Here is a 25,815-nt window from a genome sequence, read left to right as displayed (position 1 = left end):
TGTATTCGTCCTAAAATACCTGACAGAGAAATTATCAAAAAAATGGTTTTACCTTGACATTAGTTTAGTTTCTATAGAGCTTCAAATTGTGTAATAATTTATTTAAATAAAACAATCAGTCAATTTATACATTCTAAATGTATGTACTACAGCCAGATTTTGTTGCAGCACAGTGGAGCAGTGATTTGCACTGTTTTCTCAGTAATTCCCCAGTTCGAGCCCGAGCTTCAGAGCCTGCATGGTGCTTGTGCCATTTGCTTCCAGCAGGGGGCGATGTTACATCAGTGGACCCACCTTGCAGGCTCTTCAGCATCAGAAACTCTTCAGAGGGTCAAATCCAAACATCTCAAACAAGACAAACGACCAAAATAGCTTTCATTGTGTAAAATCAGCCGATATTCTGCATTTCACCACTGTTGGTTACATTTAGAAACGTTGGTGGAAACACTGACGAACAATCTGACTAAAGAAAGATAATACAAAGACATGAGGTTTGGAAACATTAAACCAGAATATTTTAAGATTTTCTGCACTAAAACAAGGCAGAAAAAAGTTTTTCTACACTATATTTTTACTTAGACAGGCTAAACCTTTTAATGCCAGTTTATTAAAGTGATTCAAATCAAAGTGTAAACAGGCTGAAACACTCCGGTTGGTCCTGGTGCTTCTTAAGAAAGAACTTCCTTTTGAAAGTCTTGTTAAGTCGACCACACTGAATCTGAATGAAATTTGTCCACACATCCTTTAACTTTATCCCAGTGAGTTTAAACAGTAGAAACTTTGAATCCAGCTGTATGAGGTATTGACAGGAGTGAAATTAAGGTGGCAACCAAAAAAATGATAAAGAATCACTTCTAAAGTTGTGAATTGCATGCTAATTCAATGTTTTCTATAAAAATATTCAGTTTTCCATGTGTGCAAAGCCGTCGCTGCTGAGACCAAATAACGACACAGACATGTATTTTTGAATTCTTTGTTCATACGTTAAGTTTTTCAGCAACATTGTTTGACATTGATACAGTGCAAATGCACAAATAGCACAACAGACACCATTAAGGATACATACTTTTTTTTTTTCTCAACACAGCAGATTTTAACAATTTGCATGTTTGATTTTTCTTTTCTTTGTATTTTTTTTTTATTTAAACGTTTGCTAAACAGAAACAAGTTTGTCCTCCATGAATACCGTCAGTGTCCAGCAGGCTGGGCTCTCCTTCACTGGTGGGGACACTTCAACACACACCAGTGTTCAGAAATCGATGGCGAGTTGCTTCAAGGTGTGGCGGGCGACTCCTGCGAGGTCATGGCGGGCGGCGAGGCGGGGCACCGGCGGGCGTCCGTTTTCCCATCATGCACGGCGCCGGGCTCGGTTCGCCGAGCCGGGCGAAGGTCAGCTCAGCCGCAATGTAAACCGGCGCGTTAAACACGTCCACGCTGTCTCGATATGCATATTGTGTTAAGAAGAAGAAGGAAAAAAAAAAAGATAACCTAAGACCTGAGAAAAATATCGCGTTACGCAATGTAAGACACAGACGACGTGGTGCCGCTCTCTCACACACACACACACACACCTTCACACACACACACTCACCAGTGCTTCAAGCCTGTTAAAATCAAAGGGATGAACTCTTAACGACAGACATAAACATTTCCACTCTTTCTTCATGTGAACACGTCCTACCTTCTCAAATCTGGAGGTTTTTTTTTTTATTCTTTTCGTATCTTTAAGGGGTTTAAAAAAAAAAATGAATTCAAACAACTCATGATGGCTTTTTGAACATGGCGGCGCTGCTTCCTCAGCCTCCCTCTGGGGGGGGGAGGGGCCGTTAACGACTGCCCATCAGCAGCGTGATGCTCAAACACCCTCCGTCTCCCCCCGCTAGCCCCCCTCCCGCCCCCTCCCCCGCCCCCGCCCTCCACCTACAAAGCCACGCTCAAGTCTCTGGTCCCTGCTCTCCATGTCCTCCTCCCTTTGTGTTCCTCCCTCATTGGCTCCCTCCTCCTCTGGCTTTTCTTTTTTTTTTTTTTTTAATTCTTTATTATTATTATTTTTTTTTACTCGCGTTTCTTGCCGGCGACCGCCGCGGCCGATGATCTGGACTTTCCGATGTACGCCTCGAAGAAGAACTGGACAAAGAGCACAAAGTAGCTGAGGTACATGAGGGAGGACCACACAATGTTCTGCATGTGGGAGGGACACTCCTGGCCCTGCTGCATCCAGGAGTACACCAGGTAGTTCACCACGCAGCCCATCAGCATCTGGGTGATCTGGGTCAGCGTGATGAACATGGCGAACTTGCGCGACAGCTTGAAGCCGGCCGCCCGCAGGGCGTAGTAAGAGTACATGACGGCGTGCACCAAGTAGTTCATGGTCATGAACCAGCCGCCGCCCGCCACCATGTCTTTGTAGGAGTACCAGGAGTAGAGCAGCACGGTGATGTGGTGGTACCAGTGCAGGAAGATGAGCTTCTGCTTCCTCAGGACGATGAAGAGCGTGTCGCCTGCGGAGGGGGGAGGGGGGGGGGGGGGGGGGGGGGGGGGGCAACCATAGCAAAGTCAGTCAGAGAGAACAGAAAAAGAGCCAAAAATAACAAAATCAGTCAGAAAACACACAAATACAGTCAGAAACGTCGCAGATAGTCAGAAAAAGACAGTCAGAGTCACAAAATACACAAATATAGTGAGAAACAAAACTAATGCAGTCAGAAAAAGACCAGAGTTAGAAAACATACAAATACAGTCAGAAACAATACAATCACAGCAAAACACAGTCAGAAAAACAAATACAGAGGAAAACAGAGAAAGACAACACAAATACAGTCAGAAATAACAAATATAAAAGAATACAGTCAGAAATAACTATTGTTTGGAAATGCACTAAATAAAAAAACCCAATCTCAGGTAAACGTAGTAGGACAAAAATTGATTAAGACATGAATTGATTGATTAATTGCAGTTAATCCCACTTTTCTTTTACACTGAAGATTATGTTATTTTGAGTTTCTAGATTATGATTATAAAATAAAATGAACTGATGTTTTTTTAAACGGTGAGTTGATATCAAGTACAAAAGAGGAAAGCTGAATTTTAATGTTGCGTTGCATGGTTTGGCCACGAGGGGTCGCTGTGTCTTCATTAAATCTGCACTGAGCCACAAATGGACAAACAGCAGAGAAATCTGAACTCTTGTTTCTAAAAAAATATAAGTAAAAATTCCAAGACGTATTCATCTGAAGAGCAAGAAGATTCCAGCTTATAACGTGAAAACAGCATCAAATGATTAATTAATTAAAAATCTGACTTTTTCTAAACCAAAAGAGTTTTAAGTATTGACTGACACAACTACTCCAATATTTAAAGGTTTTGTCTAATTGATATTTTTGTAGGAAGTATAACAAAACAAAACAAAAAAATCTCCAACATAATAAATCTAAAATACGCAGTATTAAAGTTTTACAGCTTAAATTAATTTTGAAAGAATCAACTTGTAATTGAAATTTGGGACGCATCAGTTTCAGTGAAGATTGATGTAAATTGGAAACTATTATCATAAAGTTGGGTAAAACCAGACGTGAAACCAGTAGAAATAAAGATTTACTCTCATGTTTTTAAATGTGGACTTTCTTAGCTTTCAGCCTTGATCATAACATATCAAACAGTCCACCTACACTTCATGAAGCCAGGGTTAAAGATTCAAGGTCAAGGTTCACGGCTGGAGAGCCAACATCAGGCGCAGAGTCAGTTTATAAATACAGTGCTTTAAATGGAACTTAGATTAAAGAGTTTAGTCTGCCAGGCTGAAGTGGCTCGACGCTGCCTCCGACAGTACGGCAGCGGCGTGATCCAGATGTTCACACTCACCCAGCTCCGGCGCTTTACTGAGCACGAAGGCGTACGCCCAGAACTTGCTGACCGGCCCGTTGTAGAAGCTCTGGTCACACACCGAGTGTTTGAGGCCCTTGGTCATGAGCATGTAGGTCATGTAGCTCCCGGTACGGATGGCACCAAATATACTGCAGGGAAAGAACACACACAGTCTGGGTCGGAACAAGCAAAACAACATCTGTAAAGAGGCATCCGATCTGCAGGTGAATGTCTGACCAGAGTGACACACTCATGTGAAAAAGCCACGTTAGAAAAGGTGTCAGTGGTTAGACTTCTGCTGAATTGAATAGAAATTAAAAAGGGCGTGTTTGTGTCTGTTTTGCTCTCTCTCACCTGAACACGGCGAGCGTGAGCGACCACAGCACCAGCGGTTTTCTCAGTTCAAACTTTTCCCTTTGTTTCATGACATGGCGTCCTCCCAGGATGCAGGCGGCGTAGAGCGCGGAGAAGAGAAAGGACTTCTTCCTGTTGGCACACAGACACAGAGCGACTCATCAGCTTCTTTTCTTTATGAGGTCTTTGTTGGATCATTCAAAGCGACGTCCGCTTTCATTCCTCTGCAGGAAGTCGTTGATGTTGAGCCACAGGCTCTTCAGCTCGTCTGCATAATAATCACATTTACATTTCAGTTGCACACCTGAAAGTGCAGGGCTGGTCATGAAACGCTACCTGGCCCAGATTAAGCTGAACAAAGGCGTTTTTGCCGCACTCAGCGGAGTGACAGGGCGCAGGTGGTCCGACTCGACGGACTGGATGCTGAGCAGGGCCGACACCGGGTCGGGGCGTGCTGCCTGAAACCCCAAAATACCAAATACCCTCCAGAGAGGCATCAGTGGAGCTGCGATGATGTTTATGCCTCTGTTCAGAGTCACGTCAATCCCAGGGTTCAGGTGAGAAGACGAGGCTGCGGACGGGAAGGTGCATGCGGAGTGAACCGGCTCGGTCACTTCCTCCATGACTGCACCGCCAAACGCCGCCAAGCATTTTTCACGCAGCCGTGACAAACGCAGCGGGGAAGGAGTGAACCGACCTGTTCTGTAGCGCAGCCTCAGCGGGGAGAGAACAATCGGACGGAACGCACAGTGCTGGGAACGCCGGAAACAAACCAACACCGCCGCTGGTGACGGATAGAAACTGGGATCAGCGTTCAGATTCCAATGGTTTCTTTTAACTTTTTTTTTTTTTTTTTTTTGGGTCAGATTGGAGCTTTTGGTGGACAGTTTTGGCCCGCAGGCCTTATGTTTGAAACCCCTGATCAACTGGCATAACTCAAATGAACAACTTTGTAAATCACTTCTTCTTTCTTCATTTTAAGACATCTTGTGGATTAACCAGTTTACAGAAACTCAGGAGCTTGTAACACTGGAAGCTTAGATTTATTCAGATTTTTTTTATCTAAAATTTCCTCTACCCATTTTTCCATCTGAATTTCAGTTTTAAATATGTATGTTCTTCGACAGCTCGGTGGAAAATGATACGCAGGAGCTCACGGTGTAAATAAGTTTGTTTTTTGAGTAAATTAGCTGATATCATTCACGGTCAGGGAGAAAATAAAAAAGGTTACCGTAATGTGATCGGGCTCATTTGAATAAACAGCCGGCGACCTGCCGGTTTGAAATGAGTAAACAACAAAATGACCAGTCAGCAGTTCCTGATGGTTATCGTGAGAAGTCTTGTTTTTCTTCCTTGCTGTGACAGGCCGAAGTGTTTGCGTGTCGGCGGCTGACCGTGGATCAAGACGTGTGTTTTAACTGATCTGGGCGACAGGGACGCTCAGCAGGAGCTCGGCGCTCACCTGCTTCAAGACGCCGTCGCTCGTCCTTTATCTGGACGGAGAGTGATGCCAGGAATGCGAAGCGATTCCGATGGACGGGCTGCAACAACAGAGCGGCCGTTCAGCGCGGAGGGCGGGAGATGCCCCCGCATTGTTCTGGCCGGGGCAATAAAACCACCCCCGGGGCGATCCGGGCCTCCTCCGCCAGGCGGACGGGACAAAGCCGCTCAGTGCCAGCGGAAAACAGCTGCTTTCACAGAACAGAGAACAAACCAGCACACACACACACACACACACACACACTCTGGAGGAGAAACATCCTCAGCATTCACCTTCAGCGCACCCCCGGCCGGGGTCACAGGTCACGTGTGCGTGTGATTTACGGCTGTGAGCTGCGCACCTCGTAGGTGTCTGATTTATGCTTCTGTAAGAGCAGGTGCAGGACGGCAATGAATCAAACCCGGGAAAATTCAGTCCTGACATTTTAATGTTTGATCCTCATCTATTAGTGATCATGTAAACCTTTAAAAGAAGAAATGCCACATTCCAAATATCACAACAGTCGGTCACAGACAATCAAAGCCACGTCTGCTCACTAACTGCTGCGCTTTCTGCAGCGCTGCTGTTTCTGCGGCCTCTTCATGAAGATTAATGTGCGAAAACCTGTAATTCAGTTGTAAAAAAAAAAAAGATGGTTAATGCTCTGTTTGCATGTTCAGCTTCAGGAATGCATCATTACTCTTCGTTTGGAGTAATTTTCTGCAGCCATTACACGAGTCCCCAGTGGCTCGGTTCAGCTCGGCTCACTTATAGCAGAGAAGGCTGGAAACGAGGGGCGCGTGGCGTTCAAGAAACAACGACGTGGGACAAAAATAATAGTTCAAATAACTGTTTAATTGATTCAGAGACTGAGGTTCAAAGCAAAAATATTCTCTCATATCTAAATAAATGTAGGTACACTGCACTGGATTCTGATTGGTTTTTTTTTAAACAGGTATTAAAACACACTTGTTATCTTGTTTGTCATCTTATAAATTAACAATAGTTTATATTTCTGACTGCTTGTTTTCATTAATGTAAAACATGTGGGGCGTGACACAGCTATGCATTGCAGAATCAAATCAAGAGACCAGTGAAGGCGCACAGTCCAAAGATTTTCTACAAGTGAGTTTAAAATTGGGTTCAGTTTGAGATTGTAGTGATTTTCTGTGGCGCTTGGCTGCGTTTGAGAAAATTCCAACATTTTTAAAACATAAATGCTGCATCACAACCAAGAAAAAGCTGAAATTTAAAGGTTATCATGGCGCCGTTTTAACGGTCCGGGCGAAATCGGGCTGTATGTGACTCCTGAACTGAAATGTCTTTGACTAAACAAGACATGAGAATTTGTCAGAGTGTATCCAGTTATCAAAACAGTGAAGTTATTGATTGATTACATTTGGCATTGGTGTTTCATTCATTGGGACATCGTAAAGACGTCCAGACCGACAGGCTCTCTGGACAGCAAGACGCAGGCTGAGGCGCTGGACTCGACTCTGCTGTTTGACAAAGTGGGCCGAGGCAGCACAAATGAAAAACCCCAGCGTCAGAGCTCTTTTGGGAAACTCAGCATGGAGCTGGGACAGAATCAGCAGAGATTTCTTGCTCGCTCGCTGCACGTAGGAAACCAGCTGCTTTCTTCCAGAGAGAGAGAGAGAGAGAGAGAGAGAGAGAGAGAGAGAGAGAGAAAAGAAAGCAGCTACAGCAGCAGCTTTGGTGTATTAACGAGTACGTAAGCTAAAATTCACATCGTTTTTATTAGAGGGAACACTGACGCACAATGAAAAGTGCAATAATGTGGGTATTACTTTGTCAGGATGATGGATGGCGTCTGCAGACGGAACGGCACGTAGGAGCTGCTGGGTTCAGAAGGGAAGGCATCTCTGGTATCTACCTGCTCTGGTGTGTGTGTGTGTGTGATCATTATCACGGGGTGAGATGCTGGGTGTTGGCCCACTTTATGCTCCAGCCAAACTGCACTGGAGAGCCCATCTCTGAACGTAGAGGTGTTCATGTGGAGGAAAGTGAAAGAGCAAGAAGCCCAAAACAAGTCCCCAGTGAGACGGAGATGCTCCAGAAATGCTGCTCGCCGGGCTGCAATACCTTCCAGGTCACGTAATGCGAGAAACACACACGTCAATGAGGTAAAGTGAAGACGGATCTGCAGGCTGCAGTTCCTGCTCCTGGTTCCTGATGGTCCGTGTCTTGGATGCAGTCTTATTATTATTATTTCTGCAGTCAGTGTGTAGAGCTATGAGAATCTTGATCCCACAGGCCTTCCCTTCCCTTCCCTTCCCCCACTGACAAAGCTGCTGCTGGATAACCTGCTGTGAAACTTGGATCTGTATTAGCTGGTCCAGGAGATTTCACCTGTTATGCAATCCTGCATTTGCCTCAGGATGAGTCTGCTGGCCGTGAGTCTAACTGCCCCATGGAACTGGGCTTACAGGAGCGGAAATGCAGAAAATCTAAGTTCAAGTAAAGTTCATCTATGTGGAGACACTGATATACACACAACTGTGTCACAGTCACAGAGCCCTTTAGAAAGACAAAACACTCACATTCCAGAGATCAGCAACATATGGAGATTAAGACTCAGAAAAGTCAACCTGATGCCAGTTTTTGTGGATATTTGCACTGAACTCCCGACACTCTTTGAGAACCTTGTATCTTTTCCTCAGAGATACGCTGTGCCTTTGGAGCTAAGCTCACAAACAGGGTCAAGTTAAGGATAGGATCAGGGTTGAGCTAAGACACTTATTTGTGATGGGGATGGTTGAGGGGGGGGGGGGGGCTACGAAGTGCATTAAGTTGATGAGTGGGTCGCGCAACTAATACACTTATCTCACCATGCAGACTAAAACAGAGATCTCCATTAGAGAAATCAATATATCTTCAGTGAAGACGCTGCTATCGCCGGTGTACGGTGAAGGTCAGACCAGGTTAGGAATGGTTGAAGTGATAGTTACGGCTGGGTTTAGAGCAGGACGGAGTTTGTGTTCCGCTACTATAAATGTAAATGTTGCTATTCCCTGGCGTCCCGGTCGACATCCTAAACCACAAAACAAACCCGACGGGTGTGTGTATATAATCATTCACTGTCCAAGAGATGCCAAAACAAGCCAAGTACTTTATGCTACACACAACTTCATGAGGGATTTGAAGAATATATACGATGCTGAGGCCTAAACGGCACGACCACCAACACTCAGGTTTATTTCACTGGACATCCAGCAGCGAGCGGTGACAGTCGACGCTCCTATTCAGGGTACAGAACAGTGCTTTTGTTGAGTGGTAATTAGTTCAGCCAGTTAAGTGCTTAAGAACATCTCGACTCATGTTCAGTCAGAGAAGAATGGCAAGGGTTACCAAGATGCAATACTTCACAACATAAACAGCTCCGTTTCCCTGGAAACCAACGCAACGCAGACCAGAACCAGCCCGCTGGAGGACGATACCGCAAAGCGTCAGAGTCACAGAGTAGACCTGAACTACTCCTTAACAATAACAGGCATAATTCCTAATGTGTCTACTGATAGAGATGACACTGCAGGTGTGGCAGTAAAATAGCGAAGCAGATTATGACCCCTTATATTCCCTCTATCACCCAAAGTAAACAGCGGCGCTGTGATAATGGCAGTAAAATTTAAGTCCTCTTTTTCTTTGACGGCCTGATGAAATGTGACAATGAAAACCAGAACGCAACGGCACCGCAGGCAAACGTTACGTCCCGGGGAGGAAACCCAGTTCCGTCCACAGCCTCGCCAAACGTGTGAAGGAGAGCAGCCCGGCAAACAGACAGCCTGAGGAGGATTCTGGGTAAACATGGTCCAAAGCGATTAGCGTCAGCGTGTGCTGTTTCTCGTTAAAATGGCAGCAGGATGCCCAACTGTATGATCATCAAGTACTGCACTGAAAGACACATATAGCTTAAAACATAACAGCGTTTCTAACAGGGAACGCAGGACAGCGCCGGAGCCGATCACACCATGGAGGTTTTGGACCGGCAGCCACGCTTAGTTCACAGTGATGGGCAATTAACTATAATTAATGTGGTTTTTTTTTTAATGTGAAAGGAAAACAATATCAAGAAAAAGCCTAAAACACACATGGAGAACATTGCAACGCACGGTAGTGACCTATAGCATTAGCGCAACGCTGTCCACTCAGTCCTGGATGGTTTAGGCCCTGTTCACACGACAACGTTTCAAGTGAAAACACGAATTTTCAGAAAAGCTTCATGTTTACTCAGCAACATGCTGAAAATTACGTCAGTCTAGAGGGAAACTGCAGAAATCCTGAAAACTACATAGTCTTCATGTTTGGCCACTGACCTAAAACATGCGAGTTGGTGGCTCCTCAAGACCAGGACCGGATAGCTCTCCGTGAGTGAAATATCCAAAACACTGGACTCCTTCGCCGTCAGCACAGATTGGAGTTCAGTCTATTCCTTCTTAGTGTGACACCCGACAGTATTCTGTATTATTTCCAGAAGGGATGAAAAGGAGCCATGTTCGATCTACTGAAATAACACCCCAACGCCAATTTGAAGCTGACGCATTTACCTTCGGCTCCATCCAAGCAACGGGAAGGCTCAAGAACGCTCAAACAATGGGCCGGACCCTACCTGGACTCCAATACGTAACACGAGAAAAGTGTTATCTCTGTAACTTATCAAGGCCCGGCAACCTGACCTTCAAGAGGGCCAACGAGCGAAGCTGCTCCTTAATTAAAGAGCAAACATCCTGTGTGTCGACGAAACGCTGCCCTCATACCGGAGCTGTGCCGTACTGTTAACTATGTTATTTTAACAAAGAAAACACACTCACAGGGCAAATCAGATGAATCATAAACGAGGAGGAATAAACATTCACAGTCACACCACATTGTTCATTCCAGCTGCATTCTGGGACTGTGCGTCTCCTGTTATCAGCGCAGAGCAAAAAACCCCAGCAGAGATCCATCACACACGCAGAAACCCACGGGGACGCTATCTCCTTTCAAACACAGAGACCAACACTTCCAAGCAACCTGCATCATAATGAGGACATCAGTGGGAATACACAGTGAGTCAGCAGGCTGCAAATGAACGCATTAACGCCACATAACGTCTTTGTTTTGCACAACAAGGTCTGTCAGCCCAAACATCGTAGTTTTAATGCAGATCAGACCTTTAAAATAAAATTAAAAAAAGCGCGGCTTGTTTTTATTCATCACACAGGAGTGCATCGTAAGCGTCACAGCAGGATGAAAACAAATCTCTGCACGATGCGGTGGATCTATAATCCTCAATATTACACCACGCACGGGCCTGACACCAGATTATTTCCGGTGTGGTTTCAGACGACGTTAGCCTCGCACTAACTGGCCCGCTAAATGTAAAAACCACAGCTACGCAAATAAGAGTCTCCAAAGGTTTTCATAGACATGGAGGTTTCATGAAATAATCAAGCCTCAAGGTGCAAAACACTGTACCAATCAACACAGCTATTCTCAGCACAGCGTGATGCTTCTGCAGCTTATTTGTATGAGTCTAATTTTGTATGCAAACACTACTGCGTCATCTGATCTGCTCCATTAAGCGCTGCCAGAATGTCTGTTACTATCATTGATTAGTTTGGGCTGACGGGCGTTAACTTCATCAGCAATATCAGGTTCGACGGTCCGAGGAAGACACTCCCGCACTGTTACTAAGTGTTAGTGAAAGGACAGGAGAAGCTGTAAAGCTGGCGCTGTCACTCGGATTTTAAGTCCATGTCCACTCCTTTCTCTTCCTACGCTTCTTACAACCACTTCCTTCACTTCACAATGCCGAGCCATCTGCTGCCAGTCACAAAGGAACACATCAGATCAGTGTACCAGGCTCCATTCATGCCTGCAGAACAATGACACACACACACATTCACACACAAACACACACACACACACAATGCACTCAAACACTACGGTTACTTCAACACAGGAGAGAAAACCCAGAAATGAGAACCTGAATAAATGTGATATTCAGCTTCACTTACATCTGTGACAATCCCTTGTTTGCACTTAATTCCCAATATTTGTCTCAACACTTCTGATAACTGTGGCTGAAATGGAATATTTACACTAATGTGAGCATAATTGCACGGTTTCACAGTGCTGTAGTGGTCAGTTGTCTCAACTCACAGTGAGAAAAACCCCGGTTCGAGTCAGGGTCTTTGTAAAGTAGTGACTCTACATTGCATGTAGATGTGACCGTGACGGACTGATGTCCAGGCTGGGATCAAAATGACAAGACGGGGCAGAGAACAGATGCGTAATACAGCGTTTACTTGATTATTTTACTCTTGTTTTCTCTTCTTAAGTTGTATCATAATGCCCCAGAATAAAATGTAATTCTAGAGCAAACATCTGATGCAGGGACATAAAAAAATAAAGTCCTTTATCCTGTAACTCTGTAAACAAAACATGAACGAAATGCATCATTTCTGTCCCTGCAGATGGAATATGCTAAATACCCATGGGTACATGGTTTCAGCTTATTTAAGTTATTTCATCCAAATAAATGCAGAGTTAATCCAGGAATATAAACAAACATCTGCTGCCAATTTATTTCTGATTTCCATGGTTTGTCTGGACAGCACATAAAAAAAAAAACTACAGAGTAGGGTTCAAAGAGGAAAATGTTGCTGCACTGAACTCAACCGTTAGATTTCTCTTCTTTGCATGCAGCATGCCTCACGCCTTCAACTTTGCTATTTGAGTCAGAGCCCGAAGCGGCGCGAACACGTCACTTCTCGTCAGTTGCTTCCTGTTCCAGACGTACAGTAATAAACCAGCTATCAAAGCCCATTCATTATCTGTGGCTGCTGCCTCCACGAGCCACATGCAGCGGGCCAGTCTGACAGCCTCCACTGCAGGAACAGCAGACAGAGGTCAGCGCAGACCAGCTGCAACACCATTGGCCTAATCTCAGTCAGCAGACATCAGAAGATGAACGTTATTGGCTGGTAGTCAGTACCAGTGTATGGACAGCTCCTACACATCCCTCCGCAGCTCCCTCATTCCTGCACACACTCCGCTGAATAAATCAGAATGAAACTCTCTTCCGAGCGAGATCATGGTTAAAAAAAAAAAAAAGGGAAATAAAATGTGACATTTCTGAAAAGGCGGTTCAGATATCTGAATAGGGGCAAGATGAATACCTCCTGCTCACCATGTGCTGCTGCCTTTTACAAACCCAGTGCCACTGAATGCTTAATGAGGCTTATGCTAACTTCACGCATGACTCATTTCGCTGTGCTTACAACCGTTCTCGCTCAACCTGGCATGGACCTGAACAATGATGACCCTCTGATGGGTTCATGCAAAGGATGGCTGGCTGGCCGGACCCGCACGTGACCTACATCTGAAACGCATCGGTACACACAACCAGAGGGGGATATTTGAATAACTCCTGTAGTAAAAGTGAAAAATACATCTTGGGTAATGCTGCAGTTGGTGTGTAGCCTGGGAGACGCCACCCTGGGCAAACAGTGACACAACTTTGAGTTGTGATCGGTATTCATATTAACACGTGCGGCTCAGTCATTCAGACGCTTACTCTAACAATAGAAGATGTCTTTTTTTGGAGAAGTGGTACAAGGTTTTAACCATTTTCTAAAATAATAATCCAATTTGTTAAAGTTTTGTGGTCTCATCACATAAATCTGCTCCATTGCTTTATAAAACACAGTTATCCAATCTCACGCCCACTGAGTTAGAGCAAGTGTTCTAGCAAAAAGGTATCTTAATGGGCTCCTGAAATTAGATTTGAGGCAATTAGCTCCAACATCAATAACAATCATCCATCCGTCCCTCACAGCGCTTTATCTAACTTAGTCCTGGAGCTCATCCCAGTGGACTACGGCTGAAGGCAGGGTGCACACACCATGGACGATGGTCCAGAGACACTACTCCAGAGCCAGAGACACTGGTCCAGAGCAGAACTACTGGTCCAGAGACAGACCCTCCATCATAGAGACAGAGACTACTGGTCCAGAGGTAGACCTTCTATTCCTGAAACAGAGACACTATTCCAGAGATAGTCCCACAAGTCCAGAGATATAAACACCGGTCCTGGACCGGCGGTCCAGAAGCAGACCCTCTATTACAAAGACAGAAACACTGATCCACAGACAGACCAGAATCCAGAGGCACCAGTTCACATTAATGATCCACACTGCACACGTAAAGGCCTTCCACCCAGAATCAAACCACAGACTTGGTTGCTGTGTGGTAAAAAGACTAACCACTACTCCACCGTTCAGCTTTCATTCATCTTTTTAATCCATAATAACACTCAGACCGCAAATTTCAAGCTCACTAAAAAGGTGACCTTGGATTCTGAAGGGTTTATCTGATGGTCACTTTCCTCAGATATTCACTATGATCTGAAGACAAATATCGGCCAGATCAGAAGGAAAACACTGGATTTCTGATTAATCACGGTGAAGGTAGTGATGGCCTCCAATAACGAGCTGTGTGTGGTTCTAACATCATCCTGCTGGTTTTATGTGATTTGATTGAATTCAGCCTGAAGCCTTGAATAAATACCAGATAGTGTGAGAGAGCAGGAGGGTTTAATGAAGTCCTGGACGGATGGATGATGGATGGATGGATGGATGGATGACCTCTACAGAGCCATGTCGGAGGAATAAATCACAGCAAATCAAGGACAAATGCCCCCGGTGGGAGCCGGCTGCAGGCGGCGGGACGCGGACTCACACACACACACACGCACACACACACCCGGCGGGAGGCCTGCTGGATGTTCCCGGAGCTCCGGCCGCGGTGTGATGACAGACAGCCAGATTTAACGGCTCTAATCCCGGCCAGCGAGGCCCGGCCGGTGCGCGCGCGTCGTCAAAGCCCCCGCGGTTGGCGCCGAACCGGGCATTAGCACCTCGGTTCCCCGGGATTAAAACGCCAGTCGCCTCACCAGTTCTCCTGCATCCATCGGATGGCTTCGTCCTCGTTGAACTGCCGCTCGAACTCGTACTCCTGCAGGGCGAGCACCGACATGCTGGCTGGCTGGCTGGCTTCTCTTCGCTCGGTGAAAACGGGCTCCGGGTCTGGCTCTACTGGGAATCCTCGCTGCCCCTCTCTCGCATCGCTCTCGCCGCTGCCAGGACTTCGCGGTTGTGCGCGACCAGCGCGGCAGTGGCGGCACCTTCCTCCTCCTCCTCCTCCTCCTCCTCCTCTTCTTCCTCCTCCTCCTCCGCCGGCCTCCAGCCGACGCCCTCTTCCTGACCGAGGAGCCCCCCGGGTCCTAGCGCCGGCCAAGTCCAGTGCAACTCAAAGACCAAATAAATATATACATCACTGTTTTTTACATGTTTAAGACCAGTTTAGCCCCACCAGTGGTCACGATACGATACATATCTCGATACGTACGATTCAGTTTGATGTGCTATGATTCAGTACCTCGATGTACTGAATCATAGCATATCAAACTGAATCAGACTGAATCAGTCTGATACTGTTCAATATGGAACAATGTGGTACAATCAAAACAATATGGTATGATACTGTTCAATACTTTACACTATGCAACGATATGCTACAATACTGTAGTATATGGTCTGACATAGTTCGATACTGTACAACATGGTAGTCTACGATACTGTTCAAGATGGTACAATATGGTACAATGCCATTTGATGATGTTTGATACGGTAGGATATAGTACAAAGCTGTTTAATACCATACAATAGAGTGTGACGGTATGATACTGTTTGAGGCTGTACAATATAATATACCATGGTACTATACAGTACGATGCAGTACAGTACAGTATGATATGGTGTAATAGTGTTCAATACAATACAACACAACACAACACAATATAGCACAGTTCGATGTGGTGTGGTCCAGGACAGTACTGTTGAATACGATACAATACAGTATGGTACAAATATTATTATACAGTTTGATGGTGTTCGATACTGTATAATGATTAATAATGAATGATACAATGAACGATACGGTTTATCCATCCATTCATTTTCTAATTCGTTTGTCCTTTTCAGGGTCGCAGGGGGCTGGAGCCAATCCCAGCTTCATATGGGCGAGGGCACGGTACACGCTGGACAGTTCGCCAGTCTGTCACAGGGCCAACACATAGGGGAAAATAACTACTCACAGTCACATTCACACCGAGGTGATGCTGTTCCAGATGGTATAATAAGGTGCAATACTGTCCAGTGTGCACAACACAGTATATGGTATGATACTGTTTGGTATGGTACAATACAGAGTGAGACTGTTCAATAAAATAGAGTACAATATGGCTTGACTTGATCGACACATTTAAATACTGTTTGATACAGTACAATATAGTATGATTCTGTTTGATGTATTACAATACATTACAATACACTGAGATTACGATGCAGAAAAACATGTTCAGACACTTTCCAATACAGTACAAAACTGTTCACTGCATTACAATACAGTATGATACAGTACAATCCTTTACAATCACTAGCACTTGCTGAGAAACTACACATTACATCACAATATGGAACAACACTTTTTGATACAGTACAATATAACGTGATACAATGTTGTTCGTCCATTCACTTCACGTCATACTTGAAAATGCAAGTCTGAACTCTACAGATTTCTACTGGGTGTACTCAGTGTCCAGCGTCTGCCATAAGCTTATCAGTATTTAGGATATCGATACTGTATTGTTTAAAGAATATCACTATGTACCTATGTATTGATAATGTAGAAATGTTCTATATATTTTCCAAAACAAATGCATGGACACTTGCAAGGAACTTTAAAAGTTTAAATAAGTTAAGTGTTATTCTGTCTGCCTGCTGGTGGTATGCATATTGTGTTCTTGAATGCATTTGCTGGTATACATGGACAAATGCATGCCATCTATATACTGTAATTATCAATAGCTCGTATTATAGGTAAACCTTTGTTGTCTGTCTGTGGATAGTATACATACAGTAATATGTCCAGTTCACGAGGATCGCTTACTTATGTAAGAGTACAAGGAAATGCTGCGCTTTAAGTGCTATTGTACGCACATACACTTAAGTTTGAAGTCATATTCCTGAGAGTACTGAGTAGCAACAATGGCATGATTTTGTCAATGAGAGAAGTGAGGTAGGCCTTTAGCAGTTTTTATTTTAACTTCTTTGATTCTGTATTGTATTTATGTTCTGTTATCTTGAGTTGTTGCTCAAATAAATACAGAGAATCACATAAAAATCCAAAGACTTCACACACACACACACACACACACACACACACACACACACACACACACACACACACACACACCCACACACACACACACACACACACACACACACACACACACACACACACACACACACACACACACACACACACACACAAACACACAGAGTGCATTGCTTTCTATACAGTCCACTGACCTGCAGATGTTGGCAGCTGGCTGGCAGACTTTGGAAGGTGAGCAGACAAATGGTAAATAAAATGATAATACAACGCAAAGCGCTTTGTGCTCTGCTAATGCAGATGAAAAGAGCTATATAAGTGTAGTCCATTGACCATTTAATTGAGGGAAATTAATTCTCTGCATTTAACCCACCATATTTACAGAGATTCCTAGATTAAATGCTCATATTCAGAGCAGTGGGCTGGTGACCAAATTTTCACCGAATCATTTAATATTTGTTGGCTCCACATCCTCAAAGCAGCATCATTTTTTCCTTCACAGTTGTACAGTTTTTGAAAAAGTAAATGATAACCGGGCTTAAAGGTGATGTAGGCAGGATTCCGCATCTCCGCCATCTTGCTTAGGGTTACCTAAGCAAGATGGCGATGTGACCCATCTAAGATGGCCATTTGAAACCCAGCACAGCCAATCCTGTCCTGTTTTCTCTGACATCATGCCCTTTCGCAAGTTAAGCCCCTCCCACAAGAACGTGCAACGAATGCCCCTCGACCAATCACGGTTAGAGCCTCAGGGGCTCTTCTGATTGGTCAAAGATACCTGGAGCTGTCGAGATTCCTTTTCAGCTCAGAACAGAGACAGATGGAAACGCTGCGCCCTCGCGGTAGTGCAATTATGCTACACTCCTAAAGGATTATCAATGGATACTCTAACATTTAATCCAAAGAAAACACAGAAAAATTAGCATTGACTAGCAAAATCCTGCCTACAGCACCTTTAACACATTACACCCTGACTGTGAAGCAAAACAATCAAACCATACTGGACCTCATCAGACACATTAAATTCTTACAGATTTATTAAACTGGACCTGAACTGTCCCACAGTATTTGTAAAGTATAAAACCTTTAAATGAGAAAAACACAGTCAAACCAGAGTCCGCCTCAGCTCATTAGATACTAAAGACACTTTTTAAACAGCAGTTTTAAGAAGTGCAGATTCTTGAAGCCAGATTGAAAGTTCTTTTAAATAAGAACCAAAATGGTTGAAGAATCTTTAAACCAGATCAGGACACTTTGGAAGCTGACTCTGTAAACCCAGCTCAGGCGCTGTGAATTACACTTTACCACTTTTGATCAGATAATGATTCTTTAATAGGACTTTAGTTGGTTTGAGATGCTTTAGCCCACACATGAATTATTAGTTCGGTTGTGGACATTTCAATACAAGTCTCCTAAAATCAAAACATGACTTTTCAAAGCATAAAAAAGCCCCTGACACGGACCTGAATACATCTAGAGATACACAAATAGAACATGCTTAGGGACCGAGCCCGAGGGCGAGGTGGCCTCTTAACCGAGCTGCACATGGAAGATTGTTATATTGTAAATATTTGATTAATATTATTATTTTTTTTTTTTTTTTGGGTAAAGCATCAATTATATAGACGCTTTAGCTCAGTTTCAGACACATTCATAAGGACTCGTTAAACCAGCTGGGAGCCATAAACTTAACCTGCTTTGTTTTTTTGTGTTTTTTTAATAGAGCCTGAATCAGATTCCCTCATCTTAAATCAGATACACTAAACATGTGTTTATGAAACAGATGTGAGCACTTTACATTAGACTGATTGTTAAACCAGGCTTCAGTGCATTAAAACACACACGAACTCTCTGGAACAATCAGAAACACAAACATTGGCTCAATGTGCACAATCCAACAACACTAAACTGTGTCTCTTTAAAGAAAGTTAAAGTTATGAGTGACTGATAGTAACTTCTTACAACATCCGATTCTCGGGCGTTCACATGAGACTGAACGTTTTACTCTACCAAGTGATAACTTAGCAATAAACACAGATAATATATAACGCGTCACTGTGTTATAAAACCATGAGCTGTTTGCTATTATCGTACTCACAGGAATGTATTGATTACTTTATCAGACCAACCCTATGAGAGAAGTTTCTCCATCTGGGATAAAGGCAAATAGGAGGGGTGAGCAGTTATAACACTGCCTGAATGGACTCCGATACGCACACGCACGCACACACACACACACACACACACACACACACACACACACACACACACACACACAGAGGACGATGCTGCCGGTACAGTAGTACAGTACTGACTTGCAGATGTTGGCAGCTGGCTGGCAGACTTTGGATGGTGCGCAGACAAACTGTTGTGACGATGTCAATTTGAACTTTCTGACGTCAAAGAAGCAACAGGCGACAGATTCTCCTTGTTTTCTACGTTTGCCAACAAGTTGACAGAATAAATCGACAACCTGAAAGCAGTTTAATGTTTGGAACTGCTCAAGAAATTAATGCTTAGATCAAGCAATTCATGAACAGTGAAGAATTATGGGAGTATGTTGGCGAAAGCCCAGGTGGTCCGGTTTGCCTGACAGAACAGCGGACATACTGTTTGGAACAGAGCAGAGGCTCATAAAGGTGACGTACAGTGATGTACAGAAACCTGCTGCACAAACCAGCTCCTGGCTGAGAAACGGGATTTTTGGAATATTTGACTTTTCAAAGTGGAAAAAACAAAGGATTTTGACTGATGTGTGTTTGTCACAGTTCATTTAGAGCAAGATCACTTCACAAGATAGACCAATCAGTCAGCCACTACATTACAGCCACTCACAGGCCTCTTTGTGGCGACGAGCACTTGTTAGTTCAGCGAGAGAATATTTTGTCCTTGAGGCTGAAAAATGGAGGGTTGCGTAAGATATGCTGAAGCATGATGGCGGTTTGTTGGTGTTCTCAATCTGCAGTGGCCAGTTCGAGGACGCATGAAAGGTTCAGTGATGCACGTGAGGAGCGATTGCTCGTCTGTATCTTCTGATCCAACCAATGTGTTATTGCAGCTGGAAGAACAGCTTTTTTTTGTTGCTCCATCTGCTCATCAGTAAATCCCACTCAGTTTATACATGTGAATTAATCTAGGTAAATGTAAGTGTCTTTATCTTGATGCTGTCCCAAAACATTTCCCAAAAAACTCCCTAATGCTGAGACCTTTATGTAAGACCTTTATGATTCAGATTTTTGCTGCAGATTCGAATGCTTGTTCTAAGGAACAGCTACTTCAGCCATTGTATTAAATCATGTTTTTCAGGCCATTTACTGAAAAAATTTAATATCTTAAGTAAATAAATATAAATGCGTTCCACTTGCACCAATCATTCATAATGGTTGAAAATGTTTTTAATGAGGCAGGATTATGGATGCCTGTATAAAAATAAAGACTGCATGCAAAAAAGAAACACAGATGTAACTCATTTACCTACACGTGAAAGCATTGTTTCCAAAATGCTTTCAAGTAAAAAATTATTGTTTTGACTATATTGACGGCACTGTGGTGGAAATGCATATACCAATTAATCAAACTTGAGTTACCATAGAAGTTTAAGTGTAAGAGAATGGAAAAAAAACATTCATTATTGATGTAAATGAGTATCTCTGTTTATTATAACTCAATATAAAGTCAATAAAGACAATAGAAATGTATAACTACAAGTGTAACAGGAGGGACAATTTCAACAAAAAAGTGCTGAGCCATAAATCCCTAGTAAAAGTCTTACACAATGCTGTTTTGAAGTTAAAATCAATAGTTATTCTGAGAAACAAGAGGTTCATCATCTCTCTGGCAGTGTGTTTTTCTTCCATCAGACTGCTTCTTTCTGAGGTCAGCTTTATGTTAGTTTAGCTAATGAACTTCCTTTTGATTTCTAACTAACAAGTTGAATTGTGGTTATTTCTCAGTTAAGCGACTGTATCACTCAGTAAAGTTTACACTTCCTGTTTTTCCTCACTTTTACTCAGATAAAAAGCTAAATTGATACTTTAGGTCTTTATTCACACAGATGTAAGTTCTTTTGGGATCTCTTATGAAAAAAAAAAAAGAAAAACATGAAGGAATTGACAGATTAAGAGTTTAAATTGAATTTAATCCAGAATGAATCTCATTTTAACGAGGGCATTTGAACGCAACAACTGATGTCTCAGGTGTGTTCCAATTATCTCAAAACTTTACTCAGGTATCAAATGTTTTCTCACATAAGTAACCGCTTATTAACCCAGAAAGTTGTTATTTTTTTCAGACTATTCTTTTGCTGGATGAGAAAGTATACCTTCGGTTGACCAATAGGATCGTATCGTCGAATTTTTTCACCAACACGTGTTATCCGAGAGGATTCAAGTTTTTTTTCGGTGGCTATGAAATGAAGGATGAATCTGGAAAAGTTCTAGAATCCTTGGACACTTCTTCACGAAGTAAGTTTAAACCGTGGAAAAATATCTGCATAGTGGCGCCAAGGTGTGTGTGTGTGTGTGTGTGTGTGTGTGTGTGTGTGTGTGTGTGTGTTCTCGTATTTGCGTGTGTGTGTGTGTGTGTGTGTGTGTGTGTGTGTGTGTGTGTGTGTGTGTGTGTACATGTCAGTCAGCTGTGAGGTTTTATGCTTGGTTTTTGTGGCTTCAGGCTTTCAGGTTATTTTCCCCTCTGATGGACAAAATAATGTAAACAGCTGTCATCTAGTATCAGAGTATCTGCAGCTCAAATTGTTGCTTTCAGGAGGAAAAAGTAGTTTATTTATACAGCATCATTCAGAGAGCAGCAAATGCACATGAACATTAACAAAAAATACTGTAATTATATTACATTTTTTATCAGACAGCTGAAAACTATGAAAACAAAGTGATACTATCAGTTTGCTGCTAAGCTGCAATAGACTGGAGTTTGGGCCTTTATTTAAATAAACTAAGAGTTCATGTCTTCTAAGAGTTTCCCTTTTGCAGAATTATAAGTTAGATTTGAATGTATATCTTATCTTGACTTCCAGCACACGTGAGATTTTCTGTGTAGATTCATGTTTTGGTTTAAGAGTTGTCATGTGCACACTAATTCACTCTCATTTACATCCGAGGACAATAGATTATCACCAGTTAGCCTCGCATGCTTGTTTTGGGCTGTGAGAGGCCTTCAAAGTATCCACACATGCACAGGGAGAACATGCAGGCTCCACACAGAGAGGCTTCCATGCAGCTTGTTCAGATCATTAGAGGGCTGGCAGACCGTTGATACCCAGTAGAAGAGGAGATGTGATTGGGAATGTGGAGATTACTTTAATTCTTTCAGATTGTCTGGTGATAGTAAAGCTCATTATCTGAACTGCCTGTTTCTGTAACCGCGCTGTGCATTTGTCTGAACTGCTGGTTTAATTTAATCATCTCTGTGGGGATACTTCCTGCAGAGGGTGGACACTCTTTCTTGGTGGACGTCCAGTCGGAGTACAGATCGCTGGCTGAGGAATAATGGCTCGCTTCTGGCACCAAACTCGGCATATGACCCAGTTTGTTCAGTGTAAAGTTGGCCATACCTCAGTTGCTATGGAGTAATGGTGCGGCGAGCCAAACGTCTGTGCTTCTACGTAGATAAATCTGCTGCTTTTGTTCTCGCTGCCTGAGCTGCACTTCTGTTCCTTCACCTTTGTGTTCTTCTCCCCGGTTACCTCATTATATTTCCAAAAATACCCAGCTTTTGGATTTCATCATTAGTTTCCCACAGGTCTCTGGGGTGTAATTCGGCTGGTGGAGTGAAAGGTGTGACCTCTCACCTGTCTGTCTAAACATAACGTCTCTGCGTCTCCCGGGCGGGTGGGGGACGGCATCAGCGGGGGATTTCATCATCCCGCCTCATTCTTTGCACTTCAAACAAGCCTCCAGAGACGTGCAGACGGGCTGCGAGCGTGTCGTTCTGCGGCCGTACGTGCGTTCTGTCGCGCGAGGCACCTGAGCGGCGGCCGTGCCCTCGGGAGAGCCGCTCGGCTGGCATGTCAGGCATCTGGAGAGCCGGGCTGCAGGGTTCACGAGTCATCTGGAGGTAAAGAGGCCGCCGAGGGCAGCCAATCAGCTTGCAGGGTTACTGTCGTCTCTGTGGAGCGTTAACGCCGGTCGCTGATACACCTCCGCCCGGGGGAGGACTCCTGGACTCGAACCGGGGATTTGTGGGACTATAGTTCAACATTTCAGAGCCGTGCGTGGAGAACATGCAAACTCAACATGAGCCACAAACACTGGTGTTCATGCCGTGAGGCAGCAGGGCGAACCACTGCAGCACTGCACCACCTGTGTTTAAATCCCATCGTCTGAAAATGACTTTGACATCAAGATGTTAGGTTCAACTTCTGCGTTTTTTGATTTAAATTTTAAAAATAATCATGATTTTGACATTAAGTGTTACAGTATTTCTGGAAATATTCCGCATGATGCAAAAACCAGTAAATCTGCTTCAAGTTTCCTTAAACACCAATGGTTTATGTCTAGCTTGACTCCCCATTTGAGGATTTACACTGTGAAAACGCTAAACTAGTGTGCTTTATGTCGTTAATAATATTCCGTTATTGTTGAAGAAATGCAGTAATTAAATGTTGAAAGACTAAAGTACAGCCTTTTACATATCATCAGAGATATTGTTTTTATTTTATCATTATTTGAGAGTATGAACAAATTGAATATGTGTGATTTTCACTAAAAACTTCACTGAAGAGAAAAAAAGCTTCAACATGTTCAGTAATGAAGTTAAAGCTTGGACTGTCAATATGTGTGAACAGTCTGTGCCTGTCACAGGCTGGAAGCATGGGCTGATTGTTTCTGTATCGTCTCGGCTACCAAACGTTGAGATTAGCGGCGGTACTCAAACAGTCGGGACGCCGTGACCTTCGGTTGAGCAAACAGTCCTTCAGAAGCAGAAGACGTTTGAACAGAAGGCTTTTTATTGGTTGGTTTCGGTGTGTCAGAGTCCCCCTGCCACTCTGGATCAGGAAAGGACAGTAGGTCAGACAGTTACAGTAATCTCTGCAGATAACCATGAGATGACCTTTTGACTGCTGCGAGCGCCGTGCTGCAGACGCCTGATTTTTATCTGAGCTGTAAAGCGGTTTTCCCTTTTTATTGTTATGTCTTGTTACATGTTTATCTTTCTCTGACCGTCACACGTGTTATTTGTCAGGATGGCGCCGGGACCTGCTGCTGCATGCAGCTCTGTGGATTCAGCATTTTGCTGTTCTGCCTGGTTTGGATCAAAACACTGCTCCCTTCAAACCATCTGTCCTGAAGGGTTCAGAGTTTGGAGGTCGTCTGCAGGACTCGCAGCTGTGCAGTGTGTTTAGTTCTCCCTCACACTTCTGCCGTCTGATCACCATCAATGATTTTCTGTCCTATTCCTGCAGAAGTTTGAATATAAATAGTACATTTGAGTCCAGGCTGCTGAATAAAATTGCAGCTTTTATCCAAATCACACCTAGAGATTGCAGATTTGTTAATTTGACCTTTAGATTATGGTCCATGCAGCTCTGCATTCCATAAAGGAATACATGTACAGGCACCGGTTTTTAAACAAATGTGTATGTTTTTGGACATGTTTTTGTTAAGTACATTAAAAAAACAGAATGGACTACATGGTAAAGAAAGAACTTGAAATTAAACCCCTAAAATGATCTTTGATGCAACAATCCGCTTTTCTTTTAAACACTAACTGGTTAATATGCCTGAAAAAAGACTTGTATTAACAAAGAATATCCTTAAACATTTGAACAGAAGATACGTTAAGAAGAGGTGTTGGACTGTTAGGCTGCTTCACTGGAACATTAAATGATTGTTTAGTTACACCTTAGCATGAGTAGAATATGTCGTACATTAATAAGTTACAGTTTCATTCCATCTTCATTTTACATATCCTGATTTACACACATTTGGTTCTGTATTCCGTCACAGGAATCCCACACAGGCTCAGGGAGAACATGCAGACTCCACTGATCGAACTCCTGAATCACCACAACCTCCCCAAATACACGTTTAATAAATTATTAATCAATATTACAGTTTTTAAGTCAAGCTAAGCCTTCTTGTTCCTCATGGAAATATTTCAGTTGTTTTTTAATTTCATCGTCTGTCTTTGAAAACAATTTAATACCAGAAGTTACTCCAGTTATAAATAAGTGTTTTGTCTCTTTATCTTCATCCCTTTTTGATCCTTACTGCACTGAAACAGTTTTTACATCGCTATTGTTTTTATTCCTCCCTTAATAATTTGTGCATCTATGGAAGTTTTTTCAAGATAATCTGAGAATGTAAAAAACAAACGAAGCCAAAACAGAGTGGAGATGATCAGTGAAATGAATTAATATGGCTACTAATAGAAAAAAAACTCATCTGCCTGCAGTGACCCAAACTTACCTGTATACTGCCATCTAGTGGCCACTCCGTGTCTCTCCATCTATTTTCCTCCACAAATGCCCAGTCTGCCCCCAAACAAATTGGATTCATAATGCATGGCTTACATTACACGCCGTTTATATCATATGTGAGGCTGCAGAGGAAGCGCTGCGGTAAATCTATTGGATAATATCTGCCGGCGCCGGCTGTGACATTGGCAATCAGATGGAGAATGGGCGATCTGATGTCTGAGTGGTCCAGGTGAATGTATTGTTTTAACCAAAAGGGCAGCAGCTGCCGGCGCACGCTGGAAATGTGACCTATTGGTTTAGAGCAGATCACAACACATTCCCCTCGACCTTTCCACTTCATTACCTGTCCTGATACCTCATAAATCGAGGAGAATACAGTGCTGCTGCCGCCGTGTCGGGGGGGGGGGGGGGGGGGGGGGCTCTTTTACAGATAAAATCCAGTGAA

The 25,815-nt window shown here is 43.4% G+C and overlaps 1 protein-coding gene across 2 annotated transcripts; it reads right to left on the bottom strand.

The window, feature by feature from the left end:
* Window positions 1-961: 961 nt before the first annotated feature.
* elovl6 (ELOVL fatty acid elongase 6) lies at window positions 962-14,896 on the bottom strand. 2 transcript variants are annotated; one of them, XM_030111649.1, is made up of 5 exons: window positions 14,655-14,896; window positions 4,219-4,350; window positions 3,862-4,013; window positions 2,053-2,501; window positions 962-2,008 (listed from the first exon to the last, which is right to left on the bottom strand). In XM_030111649.1, the coding sequence occupies exons 1-4, from the start codon at window positions 14,735-14,737 to the stop codon at window positions 2,056-2,058; spliced, it is 813 nt and encodes a 270-aa protein (XP_029967509.1). In that variant the 5' UTR covers window positions 14,738-14,896; the 3' UTR covers window positions 962-2,008; window positions 2,053-2,055. The 2 variants fall into 2 exon arrangements, with proteins under 2 accessions (XP_029967509.1, XP_029967501.1); XM_030111641.1 differs by having other exon boundaries at window positions 1,006-2,501.
* Between the last annotated feature and the right edge of the window lie 10,919 nt (window positions 14,897-25,815).

This window comes from Salarias fasciatus, chromosome 2 (genome assembly GCF_902148845.1).
Source record: "Salarias fasciatus chromosome 2, fSalaFa1.1, whole genome shotgun sequence".
Classification (NCBI taxonomy): Eukaryota; Metazoa; Chordata; class Actinopteri; order Blenniiformes; family Blenniidae; genus Salarias; species Salarias fasciatus.
Note: the sequence above shows the minus strand (reverse complement) of the source record. Positions and strands in the feature narration are given on the sequence as shown.